This window comes from Crinia signifera, chromosome 9, assembly GCF_055691185.1.
Source record: "Crinia signifera chromosome 9, ASM5569118v1, whole genome shotgun sequence".
In the NCBI taxonomy this organism is placed as follows: Eukaryota; Metazoa; Chordata; class Amphibia; order Anura; family Myobatrachidae; genus Crinia; species Crinia signifera.
Window position 1 is genome coordinate 32,125,316 of NC_139225.1, and position 27,736 is coordinate 32,153,051.

Consider the following 27,736-nt stretch of genomic DNA (forward strand, 5'->3'; position numbering starts at 1 on the left):
AGCAGACCAACGCCAGCTAAATATTGTATACAACGCCAGCTAAATATTGTATATTGGTGCAGCATGCAGTGCAGTGTGGGCCCCCCTCATAGGCAAAGCATTTGCTTGGATAAAACCCCCTCTTCCCAGCCTGGCCAGTGACCAAAAGATGCAGTATAAACCACAGAATGGAGCTGCTGCACATGTCCAAAGGCATCAAACTACCGCCAATAAGTTTATTATGATCATTGGACCAGCATACATAACTTCAAACTGTTCCAATTTTTTAAAGTGGTGAATAAATGTTGTGTGTGTGAAAGTGCAGGAAATTGATTTACACTGATAGGCAATACTGACGATGCACGAGAGCCGCCTGACACGGATTGGATCACCCTTAGAGACACGCCAAGCACTGTGGGTACGACTGCAAAAGAAAGGAAATAAAACCCTTGAACCACAACTGTTATATGGGGGAGTGCCGTGGGAACCCACAGGTAGCTGCAATCTTCACCGGTTTGGTGAAAATCATCATCGGCACAAGACCTCAGCCATCTAAACTTCCCCTACTCGCACTCTTGCACGAAGGTGTTAATTGAGGCTCTCACACAAGGCTGACACAACAATGCTAACAGTCTAAACTAACATCAGAACATTCAAGGGACAATCATACAACAGCAAGAGAACACCTTTACCAAATTAAACAGGTGTGTGTGTGTGTGTGTGTGTGTGTGTGTGTGTGTGTGTGTGTGTGTGTGTGTAGCTGATTTCCTGTGATGTAACACATGCGCAACCGTGTGTGGATTACCTTTAGGGTGGACACAATTCCTGGGTTGACCGCCGTCTATCCCTGTGTGAAAATCTGTGGGGGGGAAAACTACCTTGATACCATGACTTCCTTGCTATGAAGGAGGAAACTACCATTCCTTTTTTTCCTTACTCCACTGTTCCTGCGACCAGGACCCTTCAGGAGTGCGTACTTCCCTTTATCAGATTGAACCATAAACCTACAAGTGTGGATGCAGACCTTAGGAGCCCTAAAATGGCCGACAGGCCTAAAATGGCCAACAGGCCCACAATAAGAGCACAAGCTGGAGGCCTGAGTGAAAGCACCGGCCTGGGTCCTGTATGGGGACTCAGGCCTGAGGCCTAGCTGAGAGCACAAGCCTGAGGCTTAAATGATGGCACAGGCCTAAAGCCTGAATAATGGTACAGGCCTAAAGCCTGGTGGATGGCACAGGCCAGAGGCCTGACTGTGAGCACATGCCGGGGGCCTGACTGTGGGCACAGGTTGGGGGCCTGACTGTGGGCACAGGCCAGAGGCCTGACTGTAGGCACAGGCTGGAGGGAGCCTATAGCAGGGTGCAGGCAGAGCCTGGAACAGAGCACGGGCCTGAATGATGCAGCACAGGCCGGAAGGGCCTGATTCACACCCACAGGCCTAGCGCCCTGGGTGGTCTAGGGAGGGATAAAGGTAAGTGGAGGTGGCCCAGTGCCTACCCGTATTGTAGGAAGAGGGAACAGCGGTGAGCTTCGATAAGCTCTTTTGCTTCCCATGGCTGTTTGCCTCTCCGGTCTTCAGCCAAGTAGATGTTGCCAGCCATGCCTTCTTTCTTGATCCCGCCAGCTGCCGCAGTCCTCAACGCTTAGCCACTGTCTTCCTTCTTGATCCCGCCAACCGCTGCAGTCCTCAATGGCCAGCCACCATCTCCGCCGCTTCTGGCTTTGCTGCTTCTTCAGCTCTTCACTGCACCCTCGCTGCCGATGAACTGAGCTCCCCGCTCCACATTGTCTATTATAAGATGCCGAGAGGGGGCGGAGCTATGATGTGGAAATCCCTGAATAGCTCGCCATGGCCTCTTCTGATTGGCCACCCAGCCACGAGCGCTGATTCAAAAGGATGCAAGTTCCTCCAGGCAGGGCACACGCTGCCGCAGCACACGCCGCCTAACGGAAGGTATGCGGGAGGCATCCTCCCCAGTGTGGCGCCTCTCCACCGCCACCCTCACATGTGTATGCGCACAGCATCTGCTCAGGGAGAGAGGACCTGGGGGAATGGCCCGCAGACCCTGAAAATTATACGGTATTGCTCATGACTTTCCTTGAACTACCGCCAGGTAAAGTCTGTCACTGTAGATTTCCTATTGGAAATCCATCCTGCCAGTCACCCGAGGCAGCCCCATTTGGAGGTGTTCCCTCCTTCCGGGCTACATCAGCCAAAGCAGCCTATAGAACCTAGGGTATGCGCATGAGCATTACCAAGGTCTATACTGCGCATGTTGTACAGGTGCCGGGATGCGGTCAGCGGCAGCCACCCCCTTACAACTAGACAGGAGCCGCTGCTGGTAGCTGCTATCCCAATCAAGTCAAGAAAAGAAAAGTAGCACTAATATACCAATGAGTAATAACATAGTAAATATTTTATTATGCACTTGAAATAAGATCATTCTTGTTAAAAACAACAACGTGAGGCCACTGGCATCTGTAAATGTTAGTATATAAAAGTCATCCGTTCCTATTAGTGTCGCCTGTTATAGTATGGGGGATTCTTGTAAAATGTGCGAGTCTGATGAACACTCTGTATAGAGATGGTATAGTTACCAATAACGTCCACCTGGGGTATTGATCCAATCTTAAGATGGCATTGCAGCTTTAGCCTCCTAGGTGGTGGTAAGTTGAACAGAGTCCCACTTGTTGATAATTTGGTGACTGTGAATAATTGTCACAGCGCCAACTGGTCCGGATGAAATAAAGTGCAATGGTACAGTGCAAGATGGCAGTGGCAAGATGATGAGCCTCCAACTTCTTACGCGTTTCACTGTCATACAGCACAGCTTTTTCAAAACTGAACATGTAATTAAGTGTTCATGCTGGAAAGTCCCCTGAAGCAAGCAGTTGCCCTGGGGGTCAGATTTGTAAAGTGACTAGGAGTGTTCAACTATGTGACTGAAATATGGCATGAAAAGTGGTAACACTAATATTGGGCATGCCTAAGCCCCCACACCACCTAGTGAGCCGGCTTCTATGCCATTACCTGCAAAAGAATGCCCGGGTATTGGTTGTTTCAGTTTCTGAGATTTTCTTGGAGAAACTAAAATATTGAGGCCCCGGTTAGGAGATGCCTGGGGCTTTTGAAGTTCTTAGAAAAGGACAATGGGTCTGTTCTTGTAGTGTTCTTGTAGTGAGGTCTGTTTCTTACAGTAACAGAATAGATTTTAAATTGTATTTCACTGTCAGGTGTGTTTATCAGTATAGGATCAGTAATACCTGTTTTGCCTATTGCATAATGTATTTTTGGACTAACCCCCCCCCTCATACAACAAGAAGTTCAGGTTTCAGTTGACATTTCCAATGCTGGACTAGTCTTTGGTTGGTTGGTACAATCGCTTCTTGTTCAACCAAAGAAAATAAACCAGTGTTACTTAATGCAAAAATATATCTCACTTTTTTTTTTTAACCAGTCTTTTTTTATTCAACAACTTTATTGTCCGTTGCTTTGCCCCCAACCGGCCCTGACCGGTTTGGATAACTTTACCTCTGCTTCAGGTGAAATACCAATTCCTTAGAACATGCTGTAAGTGTTTTCACATAGCAGAGATGACAGTGGTCCGACCAGTTAAAGCAAACCGAGGCATTCTTCTGTAGCAGCTGTCATCACAAATGGTTACCTCAATTAGAAGGGCTTTTAAAGTCTCATCTTTTACAGACCCATAGAAATATTGGGGCAGATGTATTAAGCCTTAACAAGAGATAAATGCAAGGGTGATAAAGACAGATAAACATCCAGCCAATCACCTGCTAACTGCCAAAAAGTCAGGTAGGAGCTGATTGGCTGGACGTTTATCTCTCCTTATCACCCTTGCATTTATCTCTTGTTAAGGCTTAATACATCTGCCCCAATATTTGCAAATAATGAATTAAAGAATAGACAAACGAGATCCAGGTGATTGGTCGTCAGTCAATAGGTTGCCATGGATAAGGTTGATACTGACAGATGGTCAACACAAGCACAAGATCAACATAGCAATGGTAAACACATGGAATGGTCAAGAAGGTTTTTTCACAGTTGTTTTTAAGGATAAAGCATGGCTCGAAGCACATCGATGTTCGGCATACTGCACATGAATTACTGGTCTACATACCTAACTGTTGTTCCACTGCAACACCTGAATGGCACACAATGGGCTCTGGGTCCCTCTTTCCATATGTGGCGCTGTCATTTCTTCGGTTGGCACATCCACTGGTCAGAACAGGAACTATTGGAATGCTGGGATGAGCAAGTATCTGAGTGTTGCCATTTCTTCTGAAGTCGGGGCAACATCGGTACCTCCATACTGAATTGATCAGCTGACTCCAGGTTGGCCAATGACAAGGATATAGGCCCTTATTTATATTGGATCACAGTACAAATTTGTTCTCAAAATGGGCAAAACCATGTGCACTGCAGGTGGGGCAGATGTAACATGTATAGAGAGAGTTAAGCTATGTACACACACTTCGTTTTGTTTTAGATTTGAGGTAAGATTCCATTTTCTATTAGATCTGGCATTAGATCTTGCCATTCAATTTGGCATTAGATCTGTACTTTTTCATTAGATATCGAATCCGATTTACATTCATGGTACATTGTACACATTCGATTTACTGGATCGAATTCAATATTTCCTTGGCTGCACAGTAGATTTTTCTGTTAGATTTTGAGAAAACAGGAGCACGCATCAAATCGAATGCAGGTCGCAAGTGTCCAAAAAAACATTCGAAGTGGATTCGATTTTGTTTCTATAAGCAAAATCGAATCGAAAATAGCCACAAATCGAAGCATGTGTACACAGCTTTAGATTTGTGTGAGTTATTTTGTTTCTGTGCAGGGTAAATACTGGCTGCATTATTTTTACACTGCAAGTTAGATTTCAGTTTCAACACACCCCACCCAAATCTAACTCTCTCTATACATGTTACATCTGCCCCACCTGCAGTGCACATGGTTTTGCCCATTTTGAGAACAAATTTGTACTGCAATCAGATCTGAATAAGGGCCATAGTTCCCACATGATTCAAGCCATCCTATTAAACCTCATCAGTTGCACCTGCTCATTGCCAGTACAACTTGTACCTTACCTGTTCCTGGCTCTAGTGTCAGGAGCTCCACTTCATATTACTGGTTATTGGTGTAACACTTTCCCCAGCCTATGGTAAATGCAGTCTCTCCTTCTGATACCCCTCTGGGGCTGTGGAACTGCATTCACTGCCACACCTGTGACACTCCCATAACACGCTTATGCCTGTGGGAGAGTAGCCAAGTATGAGGGGAGAAGTCGCCCGTGTTTCCCCCTTGAGCCACCCGGTCCTTTCTGGGTGGCAGGACCAAATGCAATATATTGTATGCATTCCTTTTGCAGCCGGTGTGACCCGCAGGCTCCAGTGCGATGCACACGGGACTGTGCATCGCATTGGACCTGCTGTCAAATACATGTGAATTGGATGCTTTTAATGCACATGATCACGGCAATCGCATAAACAAATAACCAAATCCCATGTGTATCGCCTAGTGTATGTGCACCTATACAAACATAAATCAGGCCGACACATACTTGAGAAAGACCGTAGTACCGGTAGAAACGCGTCGGATCACTCACCAGGATACCCGTGGGACCTACTGTTTTGCAGAGTTTTGCTGTGCCACCTTTGAGAGTTTCCGGGACTTTTAAATTTCGAGCACATATGAGAACTTATTCCAACCAGTTCTCCTCAACTTCTGGTAATTGTCCGCTCCCACTGCGGTTTTCCTGTTATTTTATATACATGTTTTTATAGCATTACCTGTCATTCCATATCTATGTATGTTTGCACTGAATAAAATAGTGTTACACTATATGGCCATACTTTGTCTCCCATATATGTTACACTTCCGGATACGGATTTGTGATTGGTGAATTTGGAAAATCCACCACCCAACGCTGATTGCTATCTTTACTGTGCGGAGAAGAGGAGACTCATATCCCCAGATAGGGATGTACGGTATCTTCTCTTTTTCACTGTGGTGAAGGGAAACTGTTTCCAACGTTGACTGCTGTCCTTTGCATACGGAGAAGAGGAGACGCATATCCCCTATAAGGGATGTACGGTATCCTCCCTATATACCTGTGGTGAAAGGTAGTTTCTCTGTATACATGGTGGAGGAAATCTATTGAGACAGAGGAAGTATCTCTCACCATATAAAGGAAGGCGGGAGCCATCTTATCTTTATTCAACATACAGAGCGCAGGAGATCTGGACACTATTGTGTGTGTCTTTGACACACTACCTTTGTTTGTTTAACTTTCTGGTGTAGGGTCACCTATTTTGTGTTTGGATCCCCAGCTGATCTGGAGCGCGATCAGTATAACATTTCAAACATTTTTCCTTGTAATAAATCAGGCCCTGTGCCAGGACCATGAGGAATAACAGGATACACTGGCTTAGGAGGCAATGTGGATGAAAAACTCGGCTTGGCAGGAGCGAGGCTTGTGGCGGTGCAGCAGTTACACAGAGTAACATGGCTGCTAACTGAGACCCCTGAGAGAGGGAGATGTGGGGCTCAGTTTTCTGGATGTGTTATATGGGGGTACCCTGCAGTTACATATGTTTTATTTGGGGAGTCAGTTGTTCAGGAGGGGAAATCCTTTTCAGTGTTTGACACCCCTTTTTCATGACGTTATGCATAGTATTTTTAGATTTTTTGAGGTCTCCACACATCACAGCATTGTGGGGTTGGGCCAAGGGACACTGCAGGATTTCCTATGGAAGGTACTATCGCACTTCTCCTGGGATGTGTTTCCAAGGTTCCCGGCTGTGTGTTATAGGTGGTGGCACCGCAGTGAAGCAATGCTTAGTAAATACGGTATTCACCTTGTCCTGCCCACTTCATGAGGCGATGGTAGCCGTGGTTACAGGACAGATTTTGGGGCAACTCAAGGAGAGTGAGCATGCGTTTTTATGTATATGCACAACTCTGCATTGCTGCAAATTTGTCAAGACTCCATCACTGAACACTTTCTTTAGGGTCGAATCAGACCTGTTTCTTTGGGTCCGAATTTGGCCCTGTCCCTGATGTTGGGGATTGCATATACGCCATTATGCAAACCCGGGAGCAAGTGGATTTGTTCAGTTTCACACTCGCCGAGCCATCCACTCTGGGAAGGGAGGCCTGGGCATTCCCATATGAACACAGCAATGGCGATGCCTGCTTGGGGCGGGCTGCTGACATCACATGACCTCAGCGGACGCCCCAAATTCGGTGGATAGCGGTCGGAATAAATGTCAGTCTAAACTGACTTATTATCGAAAGGGAGAAAAATCTTGTACAATCTTATACAATTAAATATCGCATGGGATCGCACGGCACAATACACACCATGCGATCCGATGCAATATTTCATTGTATGGCCAGCAATGATGGGTGCTTCATTTTGAAAGCACCAATGCCATTTTTTTTGCATTTTTTTTTGCACCCCCCCCCCACTATCCACTCCACCCCACCCCGAAGCATGGCGAGCGCACGCGGAACGCGTCCTCCCGACCTTTTCATACCCCCACTATCCACGTCGGCGTGGAGTTGATTTTATATAGTGTGACGAGCGCAGTGAGCCACCGAGCACGAAGCGTGGCGAGGGGACGTAGTTTACTTTTCATGTATTCTGCGTCCGCTCACTACGCTTCGGGCTCGCTGCACTCTCCACACTATATAAAATTAACTCCACGCCGACGTAGGCGTGGATAGTGGGGGTGTTTTAGGAACACATTCACACCTGTCATATCATACATCTGACACAGTAATGACAACATGTGTTAACAATTGACTTGAATTAGGGAGAGCGGGACCACTGCTCTAGTTCTGACTGACTACGCTATTTGCGCAGCCTACGCTTATTCTGACAGCACAGCTACGCTAACTGCCTAACGTCCTACACCATATTAACTACTGAGATTGCATCGCACAACACTAAAACGGGACATGCAATGCGATTTCGCTATGCTAGGGTACATATGCCAATTGGGCGCCGTGCTAGGACACAAGTACCAAAAATATATATTAGTTGATGAATTGAATAGAAAAGCCTCTCGTATGGCTTTAATAGCCAATCCTTTACAACTGGACTTCTTAATTAAAATAAATGGGCCAAAAACAGTTCTGGTCTGGATGCATGCTTATATGTCCAGCAAAGTGTAATATATGTACACCGCAAAGCAAACACATTCTACTCAAGGGAAAAAAAGAAAGAGTGGTTGCGCTATCCAATAATAACAGGTGTTATACTGAATATAAAAACAAGTATTTTTATTTTGAAATGAAGGAATTCCTTTCCTTTAAAAAAAGGGGGAGGGATAGTATATATAAAGCCATGTAGCTCAAAAAGCATAAAATGTGCATATACAGGGAAAAAAAGGTGCTGCGGGATTTGTGTATATTGTGTAGAGTCCCAAGAGTCACCTTGATCCAGATGTGTCCTCTCCTCTTTTGGGCCCAAAAGGATTGTGATCCCAATTGCAAATGGGAAACAGTGGGGTGAAATGCTTCCTCACTGTATTGCCTCCAATGGGTGGTAAATGGAGTTATTCCACAAATAGATGTTGGAAAGGTTGTGGATATGGGATCATGACTTGGCAATAATTACAGAGGTGGCATTCCTCCACAAAATGAATGATGCCGGTCCTGGAATCCTGTAATTAAAAGTGATGGAAGCAATTCTGATAGATTTCCCAAGCTTAAAATGCTGCTGGCAGGCTTGTACTGGAAAGGATAGTAGAAGGCAGCTGGATGGGTGTACCACTGGCCAATGCGTTTCGCTGCCCCTGCAGAAATAGTAAAAAACGTAAATAACATAATATTAAAATAAAAGAGGTTAGATGTGTATACAAATGATATATCACCTCCAGGCATTCCCCCCTTTAGAAAGTACAGTGCGATTGTATGCGCTGCCATATAAATAATTTGACAAAACATCCAGCACTATATTCACTCTGATTAGAACCCACAAATATGCGGTTCAACTGCGTTCCACACAACCGGAAGTGCGTCACCGGAAATCCAGAGACACATCTAACCTCTTTTATTTTAATATTATTTACGGTTTTTACTATTTCTAAGCCTCGTTTTGTAACTTCAAAGACATCTATATGTTTTAGTCTGTCTCCTACTCATACTGATTAGTTCTTTAATATGTTTTCTGAATGCTAAAGATTAATTGAATAAAAACAGGTGTGCACAATACTCCTATCACCAGGGGTATTTATATCCTGACTCTGTACCTAACAAACCACCTTGAAAAAGCTGCAGGGGCAATCTTTTGCTATGAAACCTACAAATATCTAGTTACGCCCCTGATCTTGTATATATATAATAAAGGCCTAATTCTGTTTCTAGCCTCTCTGGTGCTGTTGACAGGCACTGGAGGGTGCCCTATGGAGCTGTTTTGGGAAACAACTGTGGCCCTCCAGCTTTTGTGAGCCCTTCATGCCTTGCCACAGTTTTACTATCAGGGTATGCTAAAATTATGGCAAGACATGCTGGGATGTGTAGTTTCACAATAGCTTGAGGGCCACAGTTTGGCCATGCCTGACACACACACACACACACACACACACACACACACACACACACACACACACACACACACACACACACACACACACACACACACACCTGGGACTGGAGCAGTACACAGTGCTGACATTGCTGTACAGCACTGTGTGCTGAGCAATCTACATTGCTCAGATCGCTCAACATCTCCCCGTGTGTAGGCCCCTATAGACATATACAGCTGTGTCTCTGTCTCAGCATAAACCATGATTGTTATCGCAAAACTGCACCAGCCAAAAGGAGCGTACACACGGGGAGATGTTGCTGAGTGATCTGAGCAATGTAGATCTCTCAGGATCACTCAGCAAGATCGTTCAGCACACAGCAACGATGAGAACACTGGCTCTGTCCGGCGATTAACTAGATTTATCCAGCATGCTGGATCTTAAACGAAGGACGATACCACCATGCATGGGCATGACAATATAAGAACTTGTAACCAGACGATGACCCCTTGTTTAAAGAAAAAAAAAAAAAACCCTCTAAAATAAAAAAGACTACACCGCCCGGCATGCACCGCCAGCGCGTAGCATGCGTGCGCGCGCCGGCCCTCGCGCTACCGCCCCGCCCCCTCTCCCATCCTCTGCTGCAGTTGGCTCCGTGCACAGAAGAAGGATTCAGGACTGGGGGCGCGCTCATGAGAGGCGAGAGTGCGCGCCAGGTGCACGCGGCGGAGGGAGACACAGAGACGCGGACCAGACCGCTTTTTCTTATTCTTTTTTTTTTTTTTTCTCTTTTCATTGTCCGTTGAATGGCGCCGGTGGCAGGGGGGTCGTCTCCTAGGCAGGCGGAGGAGAAGCCCCTCAAGCGGCCTACATCACCCGCACGGTACGGTGTAGAGCGCGCTCTCGCGCTGTGTGTGGCCGCGTCGGTGCCGTTACATGCCGGTGTATGTGAGCGCAGCAGCCCCCATGCTCGTGTCACGGTCCATTGTCCGCCTCCATTCATTCTTTGGGGCTCTGGCGAGTGTCTATGCCTGTGTGTGTGTGAGTGTCGGTCATTTGTCTGAAAACTATACATTAACATTATGTATTCTATGCCCCCCCCCCCCCCCAAACGTCGGGGGCGCGCGTGTAAAAAAAAAGGGGGGGGGGGAGAAGAAGAGAGAGGGCGCGCGCACTATCTCAATTTCCGTGCTCGCGCATCCCGCTTGCTGCTGCTGGGGTTGGCTTGGAGGAGGCGGCGGGCGTTGTAGTGTAACCGGTGTCTGTCCCCTCTCACTTTATGTACAACGCCTCATTACCCCCCTGACCGCACGCAGCCGCTGGGAACGTATAGCCGGGAAGGGGGGGAGGGACACCTAGCACCGGCCCGGGTGATGTGCGGCTGACCTCTCCAGGTACAGCAGCGTCTATCTGTGCTTGTCCCCCATGCAATCTGAGTGTCTGGCACCCCCCACAGTCATGTATGGCTGCACCTCTGTCCTCACCTAGTACAGTCCTGTTATGCTGCATGTGTCGGGTGCCTGCTGCATTGTTTGTGTTTCATGGGTCCAATGTAATATAGATATATAGAGATCTATCTTACAGGTGTGTCCTTGGATGGTTCTTATTGTGTGAGATGTTTTATTTTTTTCCCCTAATGAAGGTATAATTAAATAATTTGGGGGTAGGGATCTGCAGATCCCTCCCTGACAAACTTGCTTGATGTACCAGTGTGCTGAAGGCTTACCAGTCCTGTTGAACATGCTTTTAGCAGTGCAGGTCCAATAATGCTTAAAATACGTTTTTAGCTGTAGAAGTATGGGTCTTCAAACTGTGGCCCTCCAGATGTTGTGAAACTACAAATCCCAGCATGCCTTGACACAGTTTTAACACTCCCTAATAGCAAAACTGTGGCAAGGCATGCTGGGATTTGTAGTTTCACAACATCTGGAGGTCCACAGTGTGAAGACCCATACGTCTAGTACCATAAGGTTGCAAGCTTTCTATAAGCAGTTGCTTCTTGGCCACATGATCTCTATATTTAAGTGCATGACTTGGTCATGTGCTAAACTACTACATTGCAGGGCACAAGATGCCTAGTAATATAACGTGCTGGTGACATTGTACACTGGTGGATGCCTTTTGGCAGTCATATATTGTGGTTTTGTGGTAGTTATTTCTGTGGTCGTAGTCAGCAGAGATCTGATCATTGCTTGGTCTGTATTCTATCTGCTTAACTCCACCTTCCTCCGTTGTATCTTTGGCTTGTGATGAATAAGTTATATCATTTGCATTGATTGAGGTTCTTGAGAATATGTGCGATGAAATGTCATTTGGAGTTTAAATGATAACTGGTTTCCGCCGTCTGCTTGTTGTAATTCATTTTATGAAACGTTCTCTCGGTGATGATAAAAAAACTAAAAAAACCTGTTTGCTTGTGTGCCAGCTTACCAGCCCTGCCAGTGAATGCTGTAACAAAGGCTGAGATGCATACACCGCCTTCACATAGCCACTCGCTTGGTCTGCGTTCAGTACAGTTTTTTTTCCCCCATGTTCTTGTCGCTTGCTGCTTTGTATACTGATTGCTGTCTGCATGTGTCACGCCAGCTGTTCTGCCTTTCCCACCTACATGTCTTCCTGACTGTACTTTCCATATGGGATCCTTTAAGGGGGGAATAAACCCCTCCCCAAAACATATGGGTTTTAATTTTTTTGTTATCCCGTGTAGAATTTCTTCTTCTGTAAAATTAAGGATCCTTTTGTAGTGGATTTTGCATGTTTTGTGCAGTTTAAAAAAAAAAAAAGTTATTACAAATGAACATGTTTAAGCATTCTTGTCCCAGTCAAGGATTCAATATTCATTGTTCTCCATAGTTAAATAAAAATTAAACTATAAATTCTCTCAATGAGGGGAAACCTACTGAATGCAAATATTATTGCTCAATTCTAGCATCCTGCATCTGTCACAACCCATGCAATTCCTCTTTGCTGCCTGAGTTGTCACTCTGGTGCTTCTAGCGCGCACTAGTCTGTATATCAGCACTTAGATACAGGCCAGAGTGTGTTAGAAGCACCAGAGCAATGCTTCATGCAGGAAAGAGGAATTGCGTGGGTTGTGACAGATGCAGGGTGCTTCCCTCGTCACAAATTTATATCCCCCCCCCCCCCTCCAGGTATATGTGGATCCAGAGCATGATGAAAGAACTCACAAAACAGAAGTGATTCTAGCCACAAATGTTGCGATAGGGTGTTAGTATGAACACTAGTATTGTTTGGCTTAATGTGTGTATGAAGGAAACAAAAATGATTGCTGTGGAGGCTACTGGTTCCCATACACTTGTGCGATGCTATGCAACATTGCACTGCGTGTTTTTTTCCAGCACCTAATGTTGCATGCTATCGGGTGCGGGAAGAGGGCTGGTGGGCATTGGAGTAGCAGAGTGGGCGGCAGGAGGCTTGACATGCGGCGGTAGTCAGCAGCAGGTGTCATAATTTGAAAAAAAAAAGAAGACTGGGTGCCTCTCTGCCAATCGGAAGCCTCACATTCAGGTGGCCGCTGAATGGCTGATAGAGCTCTCTCAGCCAATTAGAGGGCCATCCAGTCTTTTGAAGTTTTTTTGCGATTGGTCACGGCAAGATATTCAATCCTTTGGATTGCTTAGTTTTTGCAAGACCATCTATCTATATGTGTGTGTGTGTGTGTGATTGGCAAATGGGAATCGGTTCCTGCCAGAATACATGTGGTCTCGGAATAGTTTTATGCAATAGCCATTTGCATAGGTCATAACCTGTAGCTGAACTAAATTTCTCTCTTTGGGGCCCGAGGGCATCCGATGAGCTCATCCAGAATGAGAGAGAACTGGTTTAGCTAGTATCTAAACCCTGCACACTTCCTCCAGGCTAGCTGTCTGTAGTCTTCCAATGTGACGGCTCTGACTTCCACACTCCTAAAGTCCCTTCTGCACAGGCTCGGTTGGCTTGGGAGAAGGATCTGAAGAAAATAGTCTTGTTCTGTGTGAGATGCATACCTGGGTTTTTCCACTTTCATCAGCAACTTTCCTGCATTCTCGCAAAGCCAAGTAATGGTATTTTCGTGTGCATTTTCTTCATGTTTCACAGGGTTGTGATATGTTTGTCATTGAGACTGATTCTCAGTAGTTGAGCGAGGAAGGGGTTTGTTTCTGGGTCTGAGTATTGTACATTTAGTTCTTTGGATACAGTAGAAATGACTTGCTGCTTATTTTCTCCCCCAGCAAATTAACAGCATGTAAGTTAGGAAGCCATATAATAAGTTGCTAATAAATAATTGGGTTCACAGTGAAAAAGATCATGGTATCTTGGTTTTATTGTCCTATCATTCTGATCACTGTTTGTTTTGGAACATGATCATAGGCTCTTTGGGAAGTTGCCCACTCTTGGAGCAGCAAGCTTGCGGATGTTCTAGCAGTATCAAAGGGACTCCTCTTCCAAGATTTGTACATGTATAGGTTAAATGGGAGTTTGGATGATATTTAATCCCTCTGTGTACAATTTGACACAATGTATTGATTTGAAATAAGTTTCTAGAGTTGCAGGTGTCTCTACCCATTACCGCCACATTGGTGTGCTACTATTTGGTGTTGTGAAAGTCGTTTTAATCAATTGGAGTGTTGTGATGTCTATAGGTCTATACCAGGGGTGGGCAATAAGCGGCCCTTTTGAGGCTGTTGAGGAACTACACATCCCAGAATGCCTTGCCTTAGTTTTGCTATTTGACCATCCTGCAACTGATGCAAGGCATGCTGGGATGTGTAGTTCCTCAACATCTATAGTGCCGCATATTGCCCACCCCTGGTCTATACTATAGACCCTTTTGATTTAATGGAACAAGAGCTACAACTTGGTTAATAGTGCAATGTTTAGATTTAGCAGATCTGCACAACAAAATGCAGAAAATGTGAGACCGTTTAATGTTTATTTATGTAACCTGTACCAGTCATAAGCCCTCCTTTCTGCTCTAAGACTGCCCCTTGCCTGACATGGAAGGGTGCAATAGGATGGTCTGGTAGAAGAGTTCACAGCTTTTGAAAAAGTAGTTTTCCTCTGTTTTAATACCTTCCAACCATTGTACAATGTGTAGGTAAACATACAATATATATTACCGGAATGCATAAACCCTGTAACCCAGGGCTGGGCAACACCGGCCCTCCAGATGTTAATGAACTACACATCCCAGGATGCTTTGCATTAGTTTTGCTATGTGGCCATGCTGAAACTGATGCAAGGCATGCTGGGATGTGTAGTTCATCAACATCTGGAGGGCCGGTGTTGCCCAGCCCTGCTTTAACCCCTTGAGTGGTGGGTTTTGCTGGGGCAGGACAAACCTACCAGGGCAAGTTTTACGCCGGAGCTCCCCTGCTGCCCACTGCTCCAGCCACCTGTTAGTCATCAGACAGACGGCAGGCTCAGGGATGTTACGCAACGGCTCGGGAGGACTCAGGCGTCTGAGTGCTCCCGAGTCCTCCCCAAGCCACCCCGAACATCACCGAGCCTGCCGCATAAGTCACTGCTGCAAAATGACAGGCGGCTGACGGGGAGCGGCATGGGTTAGAAGAGCTCCTGCGTACGATCGTACGCCGGAGCACAGGTGATTGGGAGGGCTCGGGGATGTGATGGGGGGGCTCAAGAGGTGGTGCACACTTGGACACCACTGGCGCGCACCTATTTCATTTTTGTGGTATGCCCGGAAATTTTCCGGGACAGCCCGCTGCGGCAGCGCAACTGAGCCCGGAAAATTTCCGGACATACCACCCAAGGGGTTAAGCCTAATAATACTTAAGACTTTCTAGGATTTTCTATTGACCAATCATATCAAGTGTATAACAACGTATCTTTGAAATCATTGCGTTGTGTGTGTGTGTGTGTGTGTGTGTGTGTGTGTGTATATACAGGTGAGGATTATGGTTTTCTAAATTACCAATGCATTAATGACCTAATTCTATCATACCTGTTTCAGACATGCAACCCGGCAATTACGAGTGCCGAGTCATTTTGCCGTATGCAATCTGACCCCCTTTCAATAGCTGCAAATTACCGGTTTAAAAACGGTCAACCTGGGAATTTGCTGAAAACATGGGTTATTTGTGTAGTGTAAAATTTTATTTTAAGTTGTGACAATATCAGTAAAGTATATTGTCCGCTCCTGTTACTAGCTTTGGTTATGTGAGATGAACATAGTTTTTTTTTTTTCGTATTGCTACAATTTGAAACTGAAATATGAAAATATTGAGGGTTGGTCCAATTCACAGCGCTGCGAATAGCATAATAGAGATACTCAAAGCGGCACGCTTTTGTCGGAGAATGCTGGTACTTGTGATTGTTTAGTCGCTAGAGCCATCATTCTTTTTCTACAGTACCCCGCCGCGATGATGTTAGCACTGTGCTAGTGCACGAAACCACATCGCCGACCTAGTTATGTCCGATTTCTGCTCGCACCCCAGTGGTGCATGCTTATAATCATTAGTCTGGTAGTGTGGAACTAAATCACAGGTTTCCCTTGGCTTGTATACAATGATGTATGCTGGTGTACAGGGCAACAGAATACGCTGAGCTATATAAGGAACGAAATAAAGAAGTGTCCCAGCAAAAGGTGCAGTGCAAGAAATCTGAGAGTTACTTGCCTAATAAATTCCCTGGAATGCACCCAGTAGCAGAAAGCATTCTATAGACACCACAAGGGTTAACTGTGGAATTGATCCAGGATGTTTGACTGTAATGCAGAATAAGAATTTAGGAAGAAGGGGAGGGGGGATGGATGTGGCTGCAACTTAAAGTTTAGCCCGCAGTGATCTGATTACTTAAACATTTTAGCTATGGACATAGGTAAACTATATGCTTTATTACTGGGAAGGCAAAAGCAGGCTCTGTTCACTTGTATGACAGAATTGATTATCTTAAGGTGCCCACGCACGGTGGTATGTGTGCCTGGTGCGATTTGAGCTATGCAATTTGGACTTTATACACTGTGCTATTTGAACTACATAAGATTTGGGCAAGACCACAATATGTAAATATGTAATATACGTATCGCATGCAATTCCCTACACAGGGTGCGATGTAGTAAAAAAAATGCCTCCCTGCATATATTATTTTGCTTTAGTATATGGACAACACGGGAGTGCGCATCACAAGGCAAAATAGACTAGGTACGATGTGAACTAGACCCGATGCAATTTAAACTAAAAAGTTCAAATCGCACTGTGTTGTGGGCACCCTTATACCCCTTTCAGACATAAGACCCGGGAGTTTCCCAGCTCAGACCCGGGATTTTCTCAGGTTTTTATTCGAGACCCCTTTCTCACTACTTCAGACCCAGGAATTCCTGGGTTGGCCCCTTTCAGACTTAAGATGTGTATTCCCCCCCCCCCCCCCAGTCTCCTCATGATGGGACGGTTTGCAGGCACACATTAATGAGGTCATGCAAAGGTGGGGGCAGTCCTAAATGGACTGGGTTGCTTTACAATCGTAAATAATTAACATTCCATGTATCGTATACCAATAAAAATACCATACCAGCTTTCCTTTTCAAACACTTTTTATTCATTCAAAGAATAAGTATTTTGGTAAAGTAGTAAAACATGTGTAAAAGTCTTTACTTCTATATCTTGTAAAACAAGGCTCTTCACCCTATACCCTCTGGCACACTTCTCTGCACTGTGGGCCTTATTCTAGTTCACTCTTATACCCCTTTTACACCAAAACGCCGGGTCGCACCTGGCTTTTTTAGACCCAGGTTCAAGCCGGGTGCGACCCGGCGTTTAGTGCAATTTACACCGGGCGGACAGCCCGGCCCGCACCCCTCCCCCTCCCTCCCCTCCCGGTGCTTGGAGATGACAGGATGATGTCATCTCCAAGCGCCAATCACCGCCGCCGCCGGACCGGAACTCTGCTGGGGGCAGCCCAGCACTTAGGTAAGCTGCTGGGCTGCCCCCAGTCACTGCGCGCCCCCCCCCCCCCCTGCCGTCGCACAGGAGGTGAATGGATGCCGCACACAGGCATCCGTTCACCTCCCTCCCCTGCCGCCGCTGCTGTCTGCAGGGTATAGCAGACAGCAGTGCCGGCTGTCAGTGTCAGGCTGACAACCCGTCCAACCTGCGGACGCTGCGGCCCGCAGGTTGGACGTTCCCCATTCATGTAAATGGGAGCCGGGTCATCCGACCCGGCGTTCCCATTTACACCGCCCTCTACCCAGGTCCTAGTTGTGTTCTACCCAGGTCAGGACCTGGGTAGAAGTCCCGTGTAAAGGTACACGGCGTTAGGGATTTACACCGCCGAAGATCCGGGTCTGACCCGCCGCTGACCCGGATTTTTCGGCGGTGTAAAAGGGGTATTAGAGGCAAATTCCTTCTCAGATGGACAAAACCATGTGCACTGCAGGGGGGCAGATGTAACCGGTGCAGATAGAATTAGATTTGACTGAGTTATTTTGTTTCTGTGCAGGGAAAATACTGACTACTTTATTTTTACACTGCAATATAGATGTCACTTTGAAGATAAACCCCACCCATATCTAACTCCCTTTGCACAAGTTACATCTGCCCCACCTGCAGCGCACATGGTTTTGTCCATTTGAGAAGGAATTTGCCTCTTAAGAGTGAACTAGAATAAGGCCCTGTGTTCTGTCTTCCTCTCATGTGTGGCAACTGTGCCTCAGCTATCACTGATGATATCAGCAGGTGTCATGTGGCCCATCCTGGCCAATTAAAACGGGTTTTGAGGAGCCAGAGAGCAAATTCCTGGGTCACACCATTCACACTTAACCAGGGTCAGCAACCCAGGAAGAAAGACCCAGGAAAAACCCATGTCAATTGCATATTCGGGAACCTGGGAACACAGTCCCAGGTTGGTGCGTTTCAAACAAAACTAAAACCCCGGATTAATGCGCGTTCATGTGCAAAACCCCAGCATTTTGGAGTATGTCTGAAAGTAGTATTAATAGTAATATTGGTACTCTTTACTTAGTTGGGCGCCCGTCGCGGTCATCGCGGGTACATTTATGTCTGGCCGCGACGCGACCGACGCGATGCCCGCGATTTCCCATTGAAACCCATGTTAAACATGGAAATCGTGTCGGTCGCGGCCGGCCATAAATGTACCCGCGATGCCCGCGACGCGATGCTCACGATTTACCATAGGAATCAATGTTAAAAGGCGCGATGGACCCGATTTTACTGTTAAATGGCTCAATGGACCCGATTTGGCCATAGGAATCAATGTTAAATGGGCCCCAGAGCCCATTAACCCTTAAATGTCCCCCCAATTTTTTAACGCCACCCCACGATCCAAGCCAACCCGAAGCGTGGCGAGCGCAGCGGTACGCGTCCTCCGACCTTTTCATGCCCTACTATCCACTAGGGCGTGGAGTGAGAATATAATAATGCAGCGAGCCACCGAGCCCGAAGCGTGGCGAGCGCACGCGGATACCTTCACAGTTATACGCGTCCCCTCGCGGGCTTCACAGGTGTCCGTGGCCACACTATTCTATTCTCACTCCACGCCCTAGTGGATAGTAGGGCATGAAAAGGTCGGAGGACGCGTACCGCCGCCCCTCGCGGGCTCGCTGCGCTCGCCACGCTTCGGGTTGGCGTGGATCGTGGGGTGGCGTAAAAAATTGGGGGGGACATTTAAGGGTTAATTGTGCCTATTTGGGCTCTGTGGCCCATTTAACATTGATTCCTATGGCCAAATCGGGTCCATTGAGGCATTTAACAGTAAAATCGCGGTCAATCAGCCTTTTTAACATTGTTCCCTATGGAAAAATCGCGGTCATCGCGGCCATCCCGATTTACCCGCGATGACCGCGATTTTTACCCCCGACGACCGCGATTTCAATCGCTGGCGCCCATCTAGGTAAAGAGTACCGTAATATTTATTGTAGTTTACATTTTTTTTCTGTTGTGACAACTTTTTGGTTGAATAACTTTTTTATCAGTTTAAAAGTACTACTTCATTGTAGATCTGGCATTGCAAGCATTTTGTAAACCCCTCCCTATCTTAATCAGGCGGTAATTGCATAGGAATAATTTATGGACAAAACAGGACATTGTTATAGTACAGAAACCAAGCCATTGCTAAGCTGGCCATCAGCTAGAGCACCCGGAGGTTTAAAGTGCTGCGCCTGCCTCCAGTGTGCAGTGTTAATCACCTGATCCGTTTTCTGGCCTGCTTACAAGGATGTACTTTGCTGTGGCAATTCCAAAGTACACAGAAGACTGGCATCTTTGTTCACTGTTTATATATTTTCATCTCTAATATTTCTAGTTGTGGTATTTACATATGGATTAAATATATATATTTTTTTCCCTCTTTCTCTCTCTGCAGACTTTGACTCTGGAAGTCTTCTCTATTGTACATTGGGAAAGTCGAACCGCAGAACTGAGCAAAAATGGCTACTGACTCCGGAGAGCCGGCAAGCACAGATGAGTCTGACAAACCAGCTGGGTTTTCTGTAGAAAAGAACCCAGTCCCCGATGACTCTTCCCTGACCAAACAAGCAAGCACAGAGGAAAGAGAAACGTCCCTTTCTGCCTCTGGGACCAGTGAAAGAAAGCGCTTCTTTCGCAAAAGCGTCGACATTACGGAAGATGACGGAATCCTGGAGCAACCCCTCAAAGAGGAGAAGATTGTGGACTGTGTTGGAAAGCAGCAACTGGGCAGTCAAATACCACATGCCGTAGATGTAGGCCAAGAAGGCAAGAATGAGCCAAAAGTGGTATCCGAGGCCTCTAAAGATCCCCCCAGGGAAAAAACGGAGAAAGAAATGGAAGAGGAGGCAGAAATGAAAGCTGTGGCAACCTCCCCCAGCGGGCGATTTCTGAAGTTTGACATTGAGTTGGGCCGTGGGGCTTTTAAGACGGTCTTCAAAGGACTGGACACTGAGACTTGGGTAGAAGTTGCATGGTGTGAGCTTCAGGTTAGTCCAGTTTTGCTTAAACTCTACCTTTTTACAATTGAGCTCTGTATAGTTGTTAATCTGTGCCGGGCGCCAAATCCTGTTTGCTTTTATACTTCCTGGAATGTTTTCGTTTGTGACTGTGCCTTTCTTTTGCTTCTGAGGTGTTTCTGGGTCACGTGATGGTTTTTAATGTTGATAAATCTCGCTGCAACGTGCTCTTTGTAAGTAATCTCTGTTTGCTCTGTATCATCGAGCTGTGTAATGGAGTGTCAAGACATATGGTCCGCACTGGAATAAACAGGGTATATCCTTGTTGTAGGCCTCTTCCTACAGTATGTTGACCATGTCCCTCCTATTGCCTCAGACTTCTGGTGCTCATTGGATCTTGAGGCTTGAAAGTAAACATGTTACGAGATGCACTGTAAAATTGTCCTGGGTGTCAACTTTCTGTTGTCTGAAGCAATGCAGATTATTTTCCCAAGCACTATTTTAATGTTTTTACGTAAAACGTCCTACCCTGAAGTCTGTTTTTTTCCCCATTCTGTTTCCTATACATTATAAATAAAATGGCGAGGTCCGATACACTGAATATTACCATTCTTGCACAATAGAATGTATTCCTGTACAGATGAGTGCATAAAAGGAGCTAATTCATGGCTTGGGTACGTAATCCTGGCAGTCGCTGCAATGATTTATCTGCAACAGTGACATTCTGACGGTCCAAAATCCATAAGATCCTGGTTAGTATCGTAACCCTGAACCCGCCCCCCCCCTCCCCTCCTTGCTTAATTCTAAACCCTGTACTTTGCGTAAACTGGGTACACATTAGACCAGGCATGTCCAAATTCTGGCCCTCCAGCTGTTGTGAAACTACACATCCCAGCATGCCTTGCCATAGTTTTAGCATTTCCTAATTGCAAAATTGTGGCAAGGCCTGATGGGACTTGTAGTTTCACAACAGCTGGAGGGCCATAGCTTGGATATGAGTGATATCGTTCACTTTTCCCTCAAACTCCTGGGCAAACAATATAAGGCATATACGCTGAACAATATCGTTAATGATATTTCTGTGATGAGTGATGTCATCCTGTCACTGCTCCTAACATGCAGTCTGATAGAATGTACAGGAGACCTAATTAACGATACAGTATTGAGCGTATCCAAAATCGCTCAGAAGGTCCAAAAGGAGCAATATCTTTTAAAATCTTGCCTACTGCAGTGGTTCCCAAAGTGTTCACCGTGGCACACTGGGGTGCTACGGGCTCCTGCAGGGGTGCTGTGGGTTGGTGGTGCACAACCAAATATAATTATTTGTGGTCAGTGATGGGCAAAACCAGTGCTAATGGCTCCCAATCCTACAACAAGCAGATAGTCAGAAGCACCACTGTCCACCGCCACATAACTTATTTATTTTATTTATTAACAGTTTCTTATATAGCGCACACAGATTCCGCAGTGCTTTAAAGAGGATAATTGAACATTCACATCAGTCCCTGCCCCATTGGATCTTACCATCTATATTCCCTACCACATGTACACGCACACACATACACAGACATTCTAGGGTTAATTTGTTGGGAGCCAATTGACCTACCAGTATATTTTTGTAATGTAGGAGGAAACCGGAGTACCCGGAGGAAACCCACGCAAGTACAGGGAGAATATACAAACTCCGCACAGTTAGAGCCATGGTGGGAATCTGACCCATGACCTCAGTGCTGTGAGGCAGTAATGCACCATCCGTACTGCCCCATAACTTATCCTAAGGATTACACTTTACTTAATTAAAAAAAAAAATTGTGGGTGCTGCGATTCAAGAAAGTTTGGGAACCACTGGCCTAGTGTGTAATGTGTTCAAGGCATCCGTTGGGGTTCTGTCGGGATCCGGACCACATCCCAATTAGTGCACATGAATAACGAGAGGAAATTATTTTAAACGAGACACAAAAAAAAAATAATTAAATTTATTTTGTGTAAATGTTTCATTGTTCCTTTTGCATATGATGTATCGTATGCGATTTCTTTTCCTGGCTGCCAGATCCGGTAGATCTTTGGTGCTGGTTCTGGTCCGATGCGCTCGGGACATTGCATCAGAATCAGAGGTTAAACCAGTGGTTCCCAAACTGTGTGCCGCGGCTCCCTGGGGTGCCTCGGGACACATGCAGGGGTGCCGCGGCTTGGTGGTCCAGGACCAACTCAAATTATTAATGGTTAATTATTTCTGAGCAAGACCAGTGCTGGTGGCTGCCAATCATAGAATGTGTACAAACAGAAGCAAATCCTGCCCTTTACCACATAACTGCCGCTAAGAATCGCATATAAACCCAATCTAATTAATTTTTTTTTGGACCTAGGGGTGCCGTGAAAAAAATTCTGATTCTCTAGGGTGCCCTAAATCAAAAAAGATTGGGAACCTCTGGGTTAAACACTTGATTCTGAATCTGATGAAAAGGGCCTAAATCGCACTTGTGGAACGGTTGCCTTAACAGTACATATTACTGCTGTTAGATTGCTTGGTCACATGTATTTGAGGGGATGGCGGGATCGTGTAGGAGTAGTAGAGAGGTCCACATCCGTTTCTAGCTTTCTTGTAAACCTCATTGTTACAAATTGTGTCCTGTTTGTGAAGGAAATGCTTTAAAGCACATGCAGGTTTGGAGTTGGTGGGCAGCTGCAGTCACTAATAATGTTCTGTGGATTGTGAAACAGGAACTTCCAAGTGCTGACCTTTGTAGTGGGGTGGGGGATGGGATTCAACCCTTGACACCTTTTTCTCCAGAAGTCTCAATCGTCGAAAGCCATGTAAATTGGTGAAGTTTCTGTAAATTTGAGCGGTTTAAGCGAAAACGCTGCCATTCTCGTCCGATTTTGCAGCCGTGTTCACACCCCCCCATAAGTGAGATGGCATTAGTGAAAATGTACTAAAATCTGCAAGATCGAATCTCTTAACATTCCCCCCCTCCCCCCCCCCCCCCCCAACCCCGTAATGTGAGAGTGAATTGGAGATTTTGGACCATAGAGGGTGGGAATAAAGGCTCTTATATCTTGTAGATCTCTACAACATTTCTAAAACTTTGGCTGTATAAGTGTTTGGCTAGAGATAGTATATATGTTTTATTATACTTCTACTCTTCCTCTGGGTAATTAGTGTATGGTACATGAGTTAATAGATATTTGTTAGAAGCCTTATGGGTACACTTTGCCGCCTTTAGATTAATATGACTCTTCCATTCAATGGACTACAGAAAGTCAGAGGCAATGTGAAATTCCTTGTAATACCCCTTTCAGACAGAAAAATCCCAAAAACCCAGGTATTTCCCGGATACAAAAACCCGGGTACAACTAGGCAGCAAGGGGCTGACCCCCTTTCACACAGGAGCAAAAACCCGGGAATTTCCCGTGTTGACCCCTTTCACACAGAAGCCGGATTTTTCCTGCAAAACTCTGTGTGTCATAAGAATAGGACAGTTTTAAAGGCACACAGAGATGAGGTTATCAAAAGTGGATGGTGACTGCTCACTGCATTGCATTAACCATGGCATGACACAAGGATATGTTGTAAACAAGTTTTGTTTTAATATACTGGAAGGTACATGTTACCTCACATGGCTGTCAGTATATTTGCAATGTTTGAGTACACTGTGGCATCTTTGACTGTCCCAGTCATCTGTTTGCCGATATCCTCCTCCCCTCTCACTGCCAGCAGCTCTCACCTCTTGCTTCTACCAGTGTGCTTTTTTCAGCTCCCTAATGACCTCAGAGGCCAGCTCCATTGCCATGCCCTCCCAGCCAATCAGAGAAGCCTATCCTCACAACCAATCAGCCAGCAACCCACCAGGAGAGCCAATCAGTGCCTAACAATGTGTAATAATCCCAAAAACCCGGGTTGTTTCCTTTCAGACAGCCGGCGACCCGGGTTTTTGGAATACAGACCTGGGAAAAACCCAGGTAAATACCTGGGTCGAAGTCCCGGAACTTTAGACCCGTGTTGACCCTTTCAGACAGAAGAAAAACCCGGGTCGACACGGCAAGAGCAGGGAAATTCCCGGGTCTTTTTTTCTGTCTGAAAGGGGTATAAGTTGCTACCAGGAAGGCCTGGCTGTGTGTGTGTGCCTCAGACCGTCAGACAATAGGAGTCTGATCCTTGTGCTGACCAGTGACCTCCAGCTAACGTGTTAGTATTGTCTAATACATCACGGTTGTGCATTTATATTGTAAAATCGACGACTCTGCTGTCTTTCTCGTTACATCATCGATTGACTACTAGCTGCTGAAGCCAAAGTTACTCTTCTATTTATTTAAAAAAAAATAAAAAATGTTTGTACAGGATGTTGGCAGAGATATGTGCCAGCTCAACATCAGCAAAGCTTCTGGTTGACAGCAGAGGTCCACAGTACAATACATGGCAGTGTACTGAGGTTATATAACAAGAACTAGCCATGCGAGGCAGGAAAGTTTTCAATGAATCCTGAGATGATTAAACAAATGCCTCAAAGTGTATGCACAGAGAGCCAGTCAGCCATAAGAGTGCCGTTAACCCCTTTTATTCAGCTTTAAAAACCAGAGCGATTTGTCTAATTTCATTACACTAGTAACAAATGTTTAGTTCTTCCTACCAGCAAAACCTGGGCACAGGATAACGGGGTCTTTTGGTCAACAGATAAACTTAAAATGTGCATCCAAACGTTTTTGCGAGGGTGTGGTATAGGGGTCCGACAGTCGGGATCCCGCCAGTCAGGATCCCGTCTGGCCGGACCCAGACAGCATGATGAGCGCAACTAAGCCCCTTGTGGGCTCGCCACACTGCGGGTGCGGTGGCTCGCTACGCATTCTATTCTCCCTCTATGGGGGTCGTGGACCCCCATGAGGGAAAATAGCCAACGGATGTCGGAAAACCCGGCTGTCGGTATTTTGACAGTCGGGATCCCCTGACGTCGGGTGGTGCATGTCGGGATCCCGTCCGGCACCCTGGTATAGCATTGACTACTATGTTGCAATACAATAGTGAAGCCCCATATGCACTAGATGGGAACGTAAAAGGAATCATTGAAGGGCCTTGTACACTACACATTGTTATCAATGCGTGCTACCTCGTCTGAACATGTACAGACAAGGGAGGTCCCTCCTTGCTGATATCGCGTATGCGCTTGTGGATGCTGGCATTCCGACGGGTACCTGTTGATCTGGTAGTGTGTGTGTGGCCTTTATTGGCTGAGAGAAAGCACCAATCAGTAGCCGGCCTATCTTTTCGAATCCTTTTTTTTTATTTTAAATTCTGCTGCTGCAGGTCTGCTCAGCACTTTCCAAACACTGCCCATGACGCTGCACCCAGTACCCACGATGTGCCACTGATGGGTCCGATCCGACAGATTGAACCTGCAGCTGGTTCAACCTGTAGGGTCCGACCAGATGCGCACTGGGTTGGATGGGATGTCAAACACATCCGATTTCTCGGCCCAAGTCGGATTAGTGTATGGGCACTTTTTTAACATGATAAATATTGTACATAATTCTTTGTAACAATCCATTGGTTAGAATGCAGGTAAAGAGGCACATTGTAGTCTTGTTGTTTTTCCCTGAATATCTCCTTGGCAAAAGTAGGTTTGCTGTAATAATGCTGTTCTTTTGTGGTAATTGTAATTCTGCTGTTTTGAAATGGCCAGGTTCTATTGCAGTATGTGAGTCCTTTCTTACGCAGTTTTACTTTAATGGCGAACGTCATGACAGCTTGACGCCTGCAGTAGTTTATAGGCGATATTACATCTAGGGGACACTGTTTTTGGTGTCTGTTTTTCCTGTCAGCGGAAAATTTAGATGCCCAAGAAAATGTCACGATTCAATTGTGTTTGGGCACACATGCATATCACGTATGTCATGCCCAAACAGACTGGGTTTAGCAGAGAAACTGCTAAACCCATCTAAAGTTCTGCTTTGGGCGCCCAGACATCTGTCTACTTAGTGCACGGTTCTTTTCATACCTCTGCAAGAAGAGATGTCACCCCAGCAACTACCAGGTGTCTAACTGGAGCAAAAATTAATGTGCACCATAGTGCCACAAGTTAAAACAATTCTGTAGTTATCTTAGACATGGGGTGGCCAAACCTGTCCTTAAGATCTACCAACAGTTCATGTTTGTCATGCAGCCTGTGGATCTATAGTAGGAATGAATGCAGCAGGTTTGAAAATGTGACAGTTAGTAATGACTACAGCTGTGCACCAGCTAGGGTGTAGTAAACCGTGGACCGTTGGTAGATCTTAAGGTGACCATACACGCACCGATTATCGAATGCGTTTTGTACTTTTTAAGTACAAAACGCATCTTCTGTACAATAATCGCGGTGTGTTTATGGGCATTTGCGATGCGTGTTCCCGGGAGTCCGATATTGTATGTGCAGCACGTACTTTTTAGACTACATCTGAAAATTAACAGTAAAACATGGGTTAATCGCATCGCACGCATCAAAATACACATCGCATCGCATTATGGCAGGAAAATTGTACAGTCAAAAACGCATAGTACAGTAAAATCGGTGAGTGTATGGTCACCTTAATCTTTTGGTAGATCTCTTTTTTTCGGCCACCCCTGCCCTAGACGGAGGGTTAAATGCATTTTCTCAATGGCTCCAAGGTGACCCAGAAAAGTGTTTTTTTTTTTGCAGTTTATATTTTCTATAACACTCAGGATATCGGTGGATATCTCTATGAACTTGATCTCTCTTCCAACTCCATATTTTGGATTTTTTTTCTTTTTTACAGTTCTTTTACTTGACATTCTCCTCAGTTGAAGTTCTTGTTCATTTCACAAATATACTTTGCTGACTTGGTGTTTGTATTTTCACACAAGGGAATATGGCTCAACACTTGGAGAGAGATACAGTACAACCAATTGGCTGCGAACTGCCATGTGACAGGCTGTTTGAAAATCAACAGTAGCTGATTGGTACTTTATCTCTGACCAAGAGTGAAATGTAATGGGGTGAGCGATTTGGTAAGAAATCTCCAGTTCTATTTAAAGCCGCAATCATTTACGCTGCAAAACCAGTTTGATTTTGCCGAACCAAATCTCTCACTTTCTGATTCTCTCACCCCATGACATTTCACTGCAAGCGTTGATGCAAATGTGCAAGTATACATTTACCACCATCTAATAACTGCAGCTCAAACACCTCACAATCTATGCAAAGAGGAAAGAAAAGCATTTGACTGCATTAACTTGGACATAAAACCATACATGAAACGGTTGTATTCCACAAATGCATATTATTTGGACGGGCACCATAAAGC

At 45.7% G+C, this 27,736-nt stretch overlaps 1 protein-coding gene across 3 annotated transcripts in view; it reads left to right on the forward strand.

Annotated features, from left to right (window-relative positions):
* Positions 1-10,200: 10,200 nt before the first annotated feature.
* Positions 10,201-27,736, forward strand: part of WNK3 (WNK lysine deficient protein kinase 3) — a 96,590-nt gene continuing 79,054 nt past the window's right edge. For 2 of the 3 annotated variants that reach the window (XM_083158711.1, XM_083158713.1), the window contains exons 1-2: positions 10,201-10,423; positions 19,879-20,470. In XM_083158711.1, coding sequence (XP_083014837.1) covers positions 19,943-20,470 — 528 coding nt within the window. In that variant the 5' untranslated portion in view covers positions 10,201-10,423; positions 19,879-19,942. Of the gene's footprint in view, positions 10,424-10,767; positions 10,935-19,878; positions 20,471-27,736 lie in introns of those variants that run through there. The other variant, XM_083158712.1, reaches the window with a different exon arrangement.